Source organism: Trachypithecus francoisi, unplaced genomic scaffold (genome assembly GCF_009764315.1).
Source record: "Trachypithecus francoisi isolate TF-2019V2 unplaced genomic scaffold, Tfra_2.0 Lachesis_group8, whole genome shotgun sequence".
Classification (NCBI taxonomy): Eukaryota; Metazoa; Chordata; class Mammalia; order Primates; family Cercopithecidae; genus Trachypithecus; species Trachypithecus francoisi.
Genome location: NW_022681473.1, coordinates 60,626,909 through 60,639,061, shown reverse-complemented (window position 1 = coordinate 60,639,061; position 12,153 = coordinate 60,626,909). Strand labels below are relative to the sequence as shown.

The 12,153-nt window shown below is 38.9% G+C and overlaps 1 protein-coding gene across 1 annotated transcript; it reads left to right on the top strand.

Moving 5' to 3' along the window:
• Positions 1 to 2,448: 2,448 nt before the first annotated feature.
• Positions 2,449 to 3,441, top strand: LOC117081242 (olfactory receptor 51M1-like). The gene is given in 3 exon segments (XM_033207063.1): positions 2,449 to 2,580; positions 2,583 to 3,286; positions 3,288 to 3,441. Coding segments are annotated over 3 exon segments (990 nt in total).
• Positions 3,442 to 12,153: the final 8,712 nt, after the last annotated feature.

The window sequence follows — 12,153 nt, the reverse complement described above, 5'->3', positions numbered from 1 at the left end:
TTTCAGAATTATAGTCCAAGAGAGATCTTTTAAACTAAAGAAACTCTAGAAGTCATATTAAAAAAAAAAAAAAAGCAGATTTGCCAAGATAAAAAAAACTAGCACTTGTGTATTTTTTAAAAAGACACTTCATTAAAAGTTAAAAGACAAACAAACTGACAAGACAAACTGGGATAAAATATTAGTCACTTAAAACAGAAAAGTATTATGATGTTAAGAAAAAAACACACACAAAAAATAATAAAAATAAGGAAATGAGGTGAGGCCCCCCAAGGAGGGACAGTGACGGTGAAGGAGAGGTTTGAAAGACTAGAAGGTAAGGAATTGATATATTAATAATTTGGTTCAATACACTGAATCACGTCAGGTGAGGAAGGAACCAAAGGAACCTGAGTTTAGGTTTTAGAACAAGGCAACTGAAGGAAAGAGAGAAACATTCCTAATGAGATAGGGGAGCAAAAAGAAATCAGTTTGGGTTTGGAGTAGATTGATTTGGGGCTTCCATGTTAGCATTTATCCTACAAGGACTCCAACTCAATCTACTCCAGACCGTTCTTTTACCCCTTGCCAAAGTGATGTAGGCCTTATATCCACGCAGCACCTCTAATCTCAACTCAAAACTCACAAGTATAATAAAATTCAAAGTAGCTTGCATGACCTGCAAGATCATACATGACGTAGCATTTAGCTGCCACTTCAAGTGCATTTGCCACCATTCCCCACCTTGCTTCCTCCATTGAATATACATTGTCCTTCTTTTGTCTTTTAAACTTGTCAAGCTGCTCTCTGCTTCTGGAACTTTCACTTGTTCTTCCTTCTTCCTTGAATGTTTTTCTTTAAGATAGCCACACACTTGCCCTCTGATTTTGATTGCTTCTCTAAAATTACCTCCTCAGAGAGGTCTTCGCTGACTACGCTATATAAAATGCATAACTCTCACCTTCCTCCTTTACTCCACATTTCTTTATTGCATTACATTACCTTGCATTGTAGTATGTATGTATGTGTTTCCTTTTACCTCTATTCTGTTTCTGTTCATTATATTTTCAGTACTTAGTTGCAAAAGTAATGTGGTTTTGGCCATTGAAAGTAACGGTAAAAACCACAATTACTTTTGCACCAACCTAATAGAATCATGTCTGCCATGTAACACAATTTCAATATCTATTTATTGAATCAATTAATAAATAATTGTTGAAGTAAGATTAATGGCAGTGATACATTTTAAATAATTTATTCAAATAACATTTAAAGGGTTCCAACGGTGTGGTGGCTAAAATAGTCAATGCCTAGAGCTAAAATTAAAATTAAAAAAGAGACAGGCAAGGTTTATGTCCACAAGCAATTCACATTATAGAGGCAATACAGAAATTGACAATGCTGCAAGGAAAGTATCATGGTAATTAATGCATAGTGAACTATAGGAACTCATAGGAGAGGGTATTCAAACTAAACTTGAGGAATTTAAGAAGGCCTGAAGGATATCATATCTAAGTTAAGGTGGGTTGTATCAGTAGAAGGTTACTAGACAAAGATTAAGGGAAAGCTATCTAAGGAAAAAATGTTTTTATTCCAGGAAGAATGAAAATACAAATGTTTACATATGAGCAAGAATACTAGATAAACTGGAAGAATTGTTTAGTGTCATTAACACCATAAATGTAACAGAGAAAATTAAGGTATATAAGAAAATAGGATATACACAGAGAGAAAATAAGGTAGGGTCTTGAATGTCATTTTAAACCTTTTTTACTTCGTTAAAAACTTTTATGTCTCTCTTGCTATATAGTAGTCAACTGAATAGAGTAGTACAAAAGATAAGTCACTGGAATGTCCAGAAAGAGTGATCTGAATTAGAATAGCATCAGTGAAGGTGACGGTGAGTAAACAGACTTGAATTATTCAGTAAACAGAAACCCCAGGACTTGGTGATTGGTTGATTAGATACTACGGAGAGATGTGATACAGAGAAGTCTAACATATAACATGATATTTGACTTGGGCCACTGAGATAACAAAAAGTACAGATGTTGCTAGAATCTGGAAATCAAAAGAGAAGAAGACAAGTTCTGGAATTCTATATTTGTTATTTACCAATATATGGATGGTAAATGAAATCACGGGAGTGGATGACATTAAGAAGAAATAATAGAATATGGCCAGAAAATTGCCAAGGATGGGAAGAGCTATACTTGAGGGTGGAGCAGTAAAGACACACCAGCAACGAGGCAGAGAGGAACTGGAATAATAGAAATACAGAGGAAAACTGGTGAGAGCAATGTTATCAAAGAAAGTTCAGTAGTGAGCCTGGTGGAATTCATAAGGGTGGAGTAGATAATACTAAAGGTGATGATGACCATGGTCCTGCTTGTGATGTTGTGAATGTTAGTGAAGCTGAAGAATTAGTAACCAGAAATATCCATTTATTTTCAGCTCAATCCCCGAGGAATGTCACCCCAATATTCACGCAGTCCTCAATTCATGCCACTGTCCAACATTACTCAGTTTAGCCCCATGTTCTATCTCACCAGCTTTCCTGGATTGGAAGCCATCAAACACTGGATTTTCATCCCCTTTTTCTTTTTATGTACCTGGTGGCCATCTCAGGCAATTGTTTCATTCTGATCATTATTAAGACCAGCCCTCGTCTGCACACACCCATGTACTATCTACTGTCCTTGCTGGCCCTGACTGACCTGGGGCTGTGTATATTCACCTTGCCCATCACTATGGGGATCTTCTGGTTTAACTCCCATCATATCTACTTTGGAGCATGTCAAATCCAGATGTTCTGCATCCACTCATTTTCCTTCATGGAGCCCTCAGTGCTCCTCATCATGTCCTTTGACCGCTTTGTGGCCATCTGCCACCCTCTGAGGTATTTGGTCATTATCACTGGCCAGAGAGTGGTCAGGGCAGGCCTGATTGTCATTTTCCGGGGACCTGTGGCCACTATCCCTATTGTCCTCCTCCTGAAGGCTTTTCCCTACTGTGGATCTGTGGTCCTCTCCCACTCGTTTTGCCTGCACCAGGAAGTGATACAGCTGGGCTGCACAGATACCACCTTCAATAACCTGTGTGGACTGGTGGTAGTAGTTTTCACTGTGATGCTGGACCTGGTGCTCATCACACTGTCCTATGGACTCATCCTGCACACAGTAGCAGGCCTGGCCTCCCAGGAGGACCAGCACCATGCCTTTCAGACATGCACTGCTCATCTCTGTGCTGGGCTAGTATTCTTTGTGCCCATGATGGGGCTGTCCCTGGTGCACCGTTTTGGGAACTATGCCCCCTGCTTTTCATCTTCTTATGGCCAATGTCTACCTTTTTGTGCCTCCCATGCTTAACCCAATCATATATAGTGTGAAGACTAAGGAGATCCGCCATGCCATTATCAAGTTCCTAGGTCTTAAAAAGGCCAGTTCTGAGTCCTGGGGCTAAAACTGCCCCTGGGTACCTATAAGAAGGCCCCAAATTGGACTGAAAATTTGGAGTATTGAGTATGTATTATAGTACCCCATGCTCTCAAAGTTTTTTGCTCCCATCCTAAATAAAGTATGGGCAAATTTATTTCTTCAGCTGTGGCTTAAAAAAAAAACTGACCTTCCCGGCCGGGCGCGTTGGCTCAAGCCTGTAATCCCAGCACTTTGGGAGGCCGAGACGGGTGGATCATGAGGTCAGGAGATCGAGACCATCCTGGTCTACACGGTGAAACCCCATCTCTACTAAAAAATACAAAAAACTAGCCGGGCGAGATGGCGGGCGCCTGTAGTCCCAGCTACTCGGGAGGCTGAGGCAGGAGAATGGCGTAAACCCGGGAGGCGGAGCTTGCAGTGAGCCGAGATCGCGCCACTGCACTCCAGCCTGGGCGACAGAGCTAGACTCCGTCTCAAAAAAAAAAAAAAAAAAAAAAAAAAAAAAAAAAAACTGACCTTCTCTTGCTTAAATTTGAATGACTCCTCCTACATCTGAGAACTGGCATTTTTGGTAGCATCAAAGCTATCCAGAAAGCAGCTTTGTTGAAGACCATCATCAATGTAACTAAAACTAAAATGAAACTAAATAAAAACTAAAAAGAACAATAAGTAACAGAGCACCCAGAAGAGAGCCTGGCAGAGACCAGGTAAATGCCATTTGCTCTAACTCACATCTGGAAATACACCTCCTTCAATGGTTCCTTGGGACTGCTTCCATCTTCTCTACCTGGCCAATTTCTTCTCATCTTTTTCTATGTTGATCAGCAATAACTTTCAGACCCCCAAGTCACATCAGAAACCTCAGAACTCCTGCATTCTTCCTCAACACCTGGTTCAAGCAACACCCACCGTCACCCCCACCTCCCCAAACTTCTGAGGTTCTGCTCTCTCCTGACCATATTCCTCTAGAAGAAGAGACTTTGACCCTATCCTTGACTCCTCTCATCCTGATTTTACCTTACAACCTGAAGTCCAACATTAAGCTAAAGTCAGTATTTACTTTTAGGTGCTTTAGTTGTGTGATATTGAACAATGACATGTAATGTGAGAAAACTTCAGCCAAGGAAACTCCCACAAACATATTGAAGTCAAAAGCCCATTGCTCAGGAGGAAATAAACTTTACATTGGTTGATCAGCCTGTCCCTACGAGTGATTAAATGCAATCCTTGCAGAAGTCTCAGCTTTGAAGTTGCTTCCTCAAGGACGTTTTCACAGATAGCTCCTCCCTTTCCAATAGTGGAGCACCAAATGTTCCATCAGTTTCCTTCCACCGTGCCCTGCATGACATTTGTCCTGCGTGACATTTGTCACGTGCCCTGCGTGACATTTGTCACACAGTAACGTCCTGTTTATGAAGGTGTGTGCATGTGTCCATTAGAACAACTAAAGATCCTTGGAGAAATTATGCATGTCTTGCACACCAGTAAATCTATATAAATACAATATTTGGGAGGCCAAGGTGGGAGGATTGCTGAAGGCCAAGAGTTTGAGACCGACCTGGACAACATAGGAAGATACTGCCCCTATCAAAAATATATACATATATTTATAAATATTTTATATATTAACATAACATGTATATGTGTGTGTGTATATATACACATGAATACCTAGCCTAGCACACGCTATATACTCGATAAATAAATATTAAATGTATGTGTGGACATATAGATACATAAAGTGGGATCCAGAGCTAACAGAAGTTCTCTTCTTGTCTCGAGGAACTCCTCCTCTTCACATTCAGAAACCAAGAAGACACCTTTCTGCTGGCATCCATCAAGATGTTGTCTTCATTGTCCCAGTTCTACTTCACTCAGGCTCTCTGGATCCTCCCACCCATTCTCCTACAGGTTAAAATTACCATGAGGCCAGGCAGAGTGGCTTATGCTGTAATCCCAGCACTTTGGGAGGCCAAGGTGGGAGGATTGCTGAAGGCCAAGAGTTTGAGACTGACCTGGACAACATAGGAAGATACTGCCCCTATCAAAAATATATACATATATTTATAAATATTTTATATATTAACATAACATGTATATGTGTGTGTGTATATATACACATGAATACCTATATATGTATATATAGGTATATATGAGTGTGTGTATACATATATCTACATAATATATAAGAGAGAGAGTGTGTGTGTGCATACATATACCTACATATATATATGTACACACACATTCACACACTCTTATATATTATGACCAGGAGATACTTCCTGAAAGTTGTTCTTCAAAGTTCTGGGGAATGAGAAAGCTTGTACATAAACCATCACTTCTGCTGTCTGATCAGGGTCCACAAAAAATGTGCTAAGTTGTTTAATTAACTAAACTCTACATTTCTTAGCATGGATTTAGCAGTATAGAAGTTCCTGGGCCCTGAATAGTGATATCCCTGCCTCCACAATAAGGCAGACTTTCCTGCCTCTATGTTCCAGGCTCTGCCTCCTCTCTCCCCAACTCCTCCCCTCCTCTTTATTTCTTTTTTTTTTAGCCTGAGGCTGAGGTGGGAAGAGTGCTTGAGCCCAGTGGGTTGAGGCTGTAGTGAGCCATAATCACGCCACTGCCTGGGTGACCAAGTGAGACCCCATTTCAAAGATAAAAAGGAAAAGAAACAAAATTCAAAGTGAAATTTAAAAAAGAACCAAACAAGAGCTATTTATGACAAACACACAGCTAATATCATACTTAATGGGCAAAAACTGGAAGCATTCCCTTTGGAAACTGGCACAAGACAGGGATGCCCTCTCTCACCACTCCTATTCAACATAGTGTTGGAAGTTCTGGCTAGGGCAATCAGGCAAGAGAAAGAAATAAAGGGTATTCAGTTAGGAAAAGAGGAAGTCAAATTATCCCTGTTTGCAGATGACATGATTGTATATTTAGAAAACCCCATTGTCTCAACCCAAAATCTCCTTAAACTGGTAAGAAACTTCAGCAAAGTCTCAGGATACAAAATCAATGTGCAAAAATCACAAGCATTCTTATACACCGGTAACAGACAAATAGCCAAATCATGAATGAACTCCCATTCACAACAGCTTCAAAGAGAATAAAATACCTAGGAATCCAACTTACAAGAGATGTAAAGGACCCCTTCAAGGAGAACTACAAACCACTGCTCAGTGAAATCAAAGAGGACACAAACAAATGGAAGAACATTCCATGCTCATGGATAGGAAGAATCAATATTGTGAAAATGGCCATACTGCACAAGGTTATTTATAGATCCAGTGCCATCCCCATCAAGCTACCAATGAGTTTCTTCACAGAATTGGAGAAAACTGTTTTAAAGTTCATATGGGACCAAAAAAGACCCCGCATTGCCAAGACAATCCTAAGTCAAAAGAACAAAGCTGGAGGCATCACGCCACCTGACTTCAAACTATACTATAAGGCTATAGTAACCAAAACAGCATGGTACTGGTACCAAAACAGAGATACAGAGCAATGGAACAGAACAGAGTCCTCAGAAATAATACCACACATCTACAGCCATCTGATCTTTGACAAACCTGACAAAAACAAGAAATGGGGAAAGGATTCCCTATTTAATAAATGGTGCTGGGATAATTGGCTAGCCATAAGTAGAAAGCTGAAACTGGATCCTTTCCTTACTCCTTATACGAAAATTAATTCAAGATGGATTAGAGACTTAAATGTTAGACCTAATACCATAAAAACCCTAGAAGAAAACCTAGGTAATACCATTCACGACATAGGCATGGGCAAGGACTTCATGTCTAAAACACCAAAAGCAACGGCAACAAAAGCCAAAATTGACAAATGGGATCTAATTATAAAGAGCTTCTGCACAACAAAAGAAACTACCATCAGAGTGAACAGGCAACCTACAGAATGGGAGAAAATTTTTGCAATCTACTCATCTGACAAAGGGCTAATATCCAGAACCTATAAAGAACTCAATCAAATTTACAAGAAAAAATCAAACAACCCCATCAAAAAGTAGGCAAAGAATATGAATAGACACTTCTCAAAAGAAGACATTCATACAGCCAACAGACACATGAAAAAATGCTCATCATCACTCGCCATCAGAGAAATGCAAATCAAAACCACAATGAGATACCATCTCACACCAGTTAGAATGGCAATCATTAAAAAATCAGGAAACAACAGGTGCTGGAGAGAATGTGGAGAAATAGGAACACTTTTACACTTTTGGTGGGACTGTAAACTAGTTCAACCATTGTGGAAAACAGTATGGCGATTTCAAGGATCTAGAACTAGTAATACCATTTGACCCAGCCATCTCATTACTGGGGATATACCCAAAGGATTATAAATCATGCTGCTATAAAGACACATATGCACACGTATGTTTATTGCGGCACTATTCACAATAGCAAAGACTTGGAATCAACCCAAATGTCCACCAGTGACAGACTGAATTAAGAAAATGTGGCACATGTACACCGTGGAATACTATGCAGCCATAAAAAAGGATGAGTTTGTGTCCTTTATAGGGACATGGATGAAGCTGGAAACCATCATTCTCAGCAAACAAGAAACAGAAAACCAAATACCGCATGTTCTCACTCATAGGTGGGAAATGAACAATGAGATCACTTGGACATAGGAAGAACAGAAAACCAAATACCGCATGTTCTCACTCATAGGTGGGATATGAACAATGAGATCACTTGGACATAGGAAGGGGAGCATCACACACCGGGTCCTATTATGGGGAGGGGGTGGGAGGAGGGATAGCATTAGGAGATATACCTAATGTAAATGATGAGTTATTGGGTGCAGCACACCAACATGGCACATGTATACATATGTAACAAACCTGCGCGTTGTTCACATGTACCCTAGAATTTTAAGTATAAAAAAAAAAAAAAAAGAACCAAACGCTAAAAATGTGTATGTATGTTTGTGCGGTTTCTTGTGTATGTTTGTATGTATGTGTGGGTGCTGTCAGAATCTCAGGCTTGGGAGGCCCTCTGGAACCCAGCAGTTTCTCCAGCCTTACAGGCTGGCACTCCTTAAACATAAGCTCCATTCCAAACTTTAATTTACATCCACATAGTAGGCCACATTACTCAATAGCAATTCTGGGACTTAGAATATTCTTCTACATGTTTAGAGGAAATTTCTATTCTATAGATCTCATTTGGTAGAATGGGGTATAAAAAATGAAGGATTTGGATTAGATTAGCATTGAAGTCCCATTTTGCCTCTTATTAACAAATAGACCACTGACCTCTAAATTTCATTCTTTTCAAATTAGGAAATACATATAGGTAATAACATATTTGGAAACTTCTACCTTACCGAAATTTAAAATGCAAATTAACATATTTTATTTTATTACTAAACGAATATTAAAGAAAAGAGTTAACAATCAATATCTGTGCTGTTAAGAATGTGGTAAAAGAGGTATTTTCACACACTGGAATAAAAATGTGGTTTAATTTGCATTTCAGAAAAAAATACATCAAAAGTCTTGAAAATATTCATGCTCTGTGTCTCAGAAATGCCACTTCTAAAAATCTGTCCTAAATAAAGGATAAATTAAAAATTTAGGATGTAAGCTACTTGTGGCAAAATATTTTTCCTGTTTGCTCACAGTTCTAAATCCAGCTCCTAAGTCAATGATCAATAAATATGTGTTGAACTATTTAATAAGTGAATATTATTTTTTTATTATTATTATTATACTTTAAGTTCTAGGGAACATGTGCATAACATGCAGGTTTGTTACATATGTATACTTGTGCCATGTTGGTGTGCTGCACCCATCAACTCGTCAGCACCCATCAATTCGTCATTTATATCAGGTATAACCCCCAATGCAATCCCTCCGAAGGGGAACATCACACATCGGGGCCTATCATGGGGAGGGGGCAGGGGGGAGGGAATATTATAATTTAATTGTGTTATTGTCTATAATTTTAAGAATGTAAGCACACAAAATGTCTAGAACAAAAATGTTACATAAATCAAAGCATATTCATTTGATGCACTATTTATTATTAAAATGACATTTAAATGCTTAGGAAACTTAGCAAAATATTAAGTGAAAAACAATGAGCAAAATTATGTACAGAACAATCACTATGTAAAAGGTTATAAATACTTGTATCAAAAGAAAAAAGCTGTGATATATCTTATTTTCTATATGTGTTTCTCTATCTTTGCCTTATACCAATTTTCTGAAGAAGATATTTCAGTTTTATAATCTAAAAAGAGCATTTTACAATGACTATAAAAGGTTATATATTATGCTGAAGATGACAGTGAAGATGATAATTGTGATCATGATAAATGCTAATATTTATTAAGCATTTAAGTCACGGTAGAGAGTGCTGAGTACTTTTTTATTTTCATTATTTTTCATTATTTCATTTAATTTTCTCACCAAACCTGTAAAGTAGGGACATATTATTATTTTCAATATTTTAAAATTAGGAAACTTGAGGTTTAGAGAGGAAAGGAACTTTCCTTAGTTAAATCACTAACATAAGTCAGAACTGAAATTCAATATCAAGCATGTCTGATTTTCTTAAACCATTATGCTGGACCTCCTCTCCAAACAAGGTCACTCGATTCAGGGCTGTGTTTTCCATGTTATACTGAAGGAAGTCCCATCACCTGGCTTCTCCCTAACTTTTTTGTTCTCTTTCCTAGAATATATTATCTATTTTTCCATTTAGTATCAGGAAAAGATAGCAACAGAAAGCAGTAACATAAAATTATTGTATTAAATACTTTTTAAATAGACTTGACTTTAAGAGTTATAGGTTCACAGAAAAACTCAGCAAAAGGTACTGAGTACCTTCTATTTTGCATATAATAGTTTTTTAAGCACATATTATAACCTAGGTATTATTCTAAGGGCATAATACACTATAAGTCACTTTATCTTGACAATAACCTTATGAAATGGGTACTACTAGATTATCCATTTTACAGATAAGTACACTGAGGCTGAGAGACAAAATATCTTGCCCAGTATTATACCAAGTTTGACAGTTCTCTCTGACTGTGGTGCTTGTAGTTTTAACTATGCTCCACTGATACAACAACAACAATGAACACAATAAATACATACATACATACATACATACATACATATATAAAATCAGCCAAAGCTGTACATATTCCTGCTAATGACACTATCTGCTTTAAACGGTCTGGTCCATTCTTCAGCACAAGCCTATATTCCTGCAGGCAAAAATCTTTACAACTATTCCCTGTTATTTAATATCCACAAGCCTCTGTAAGTCTTTGAAATTGATACTGTATCTGTAAAACACAGATGGCTCATGTAATTGAAGTTCACATAATTTTATGTCTTTGTGACAACTCTGAGCCTTTGTACATGTTTTCCCCTCTATCTAAAGTGTTCCCTATTTTGAATGATAGTGCAGACATGAGTAAGGAAAGCTTGCTAAATATTTGTATTACCTGAGAAGTCTGTTTTTGCCTCATCAAGGAAAGTTTTTTCACATGAACCTCCTGCAGAAGACAATGCTTTCTGAAAGACAGACTTTGTGTCTTACTATTAATGCTTGCATTCAAATATCTGACCCAAAGCTTGTGATCTTTACATATTTGCTCAGTGAATGACGGTGAATAACTACCTGGTTGTAAAGACAGACTCAAGAGGAGTTTTGTCTGGGAAAAGAAAAGAAAGACGAAAAAAGAGGACTGAGAAGCACCCAATAAATTTTCTTACAAAGTTGGCAGCTGAGGAAAGAAGAGAGTGAAAGATCATCTGGCTCACTGAAATCCCTCTTAGGGGTACTCACAGTTCACGAAATTTCCATTTAAGATAACTGGGCATCTCAAATGCTTTGATCTAAGAGGATGCTAATCCCTCTTTGGCATTCATCAAGTCTGCATCCATCTAGGGAGATTCCTTTGAGGGTGAAAGACCCAAGGGAGAGAGACAGTTTTATAAGTGCCAGTGCAGCCAGTGTAGAATGGCATCCCCAGAAGAGGCTTAATATCATCGAGTTAAGTAAATAATTAGATGGCATTAATTAAAACAGTGCAGAATGCAGAGAAGGAGTTTAGACTGCTTGTGAAGGCAGTGAATAATTAAGGGGCAACCAAGTCCAGGCAGTACAGAGAGGCCAGACCATCCAGCAGGAGACTGGTGTCCAGTTATAGCAGAAGCCATTGTGCTAACTGCCCTGTTAACCTTCAAACACATTGCCCCTTCCCCAGAGTGAATAGGCCTCTTGAAATTGATGATGCCCTCTCTATCAAGTGCCAACTTGAGCTTCTCTACATTCCTGCTGATGGGCTTCCCAGGCTTGGAGTGGGCTCACCAGTTGATCTCACTGTCCATTTTTGTAGGATACCTTGTGGCCCTTGTGGATAATGCCACCATCTTTCATCTGGTATGGCTGTGACAGACTTGGGCTTGTGCATGTCCACGCTGCCCTCTGTGCTGGGTGTGCTGTGGTTTGATGCTCGCACAGTGAACCTGGTGCCCTGTGTTCTGCAGCAGCATTTCCTCCACTCCTTCTTCATGGAGTCAGCCATGCTCTTTACTATGGCTCTGGACCTCCTAGTGGCCATCTGATCCCCACTGTGCTATGCATCTGGGCTCACAGGTCCCCGCGTAGCATTGATTGGGGTTGTGCTGAGCGTGCGATGTGCTGCCATCAGTGCTGCACCTTCATTGCACCTATTAAAA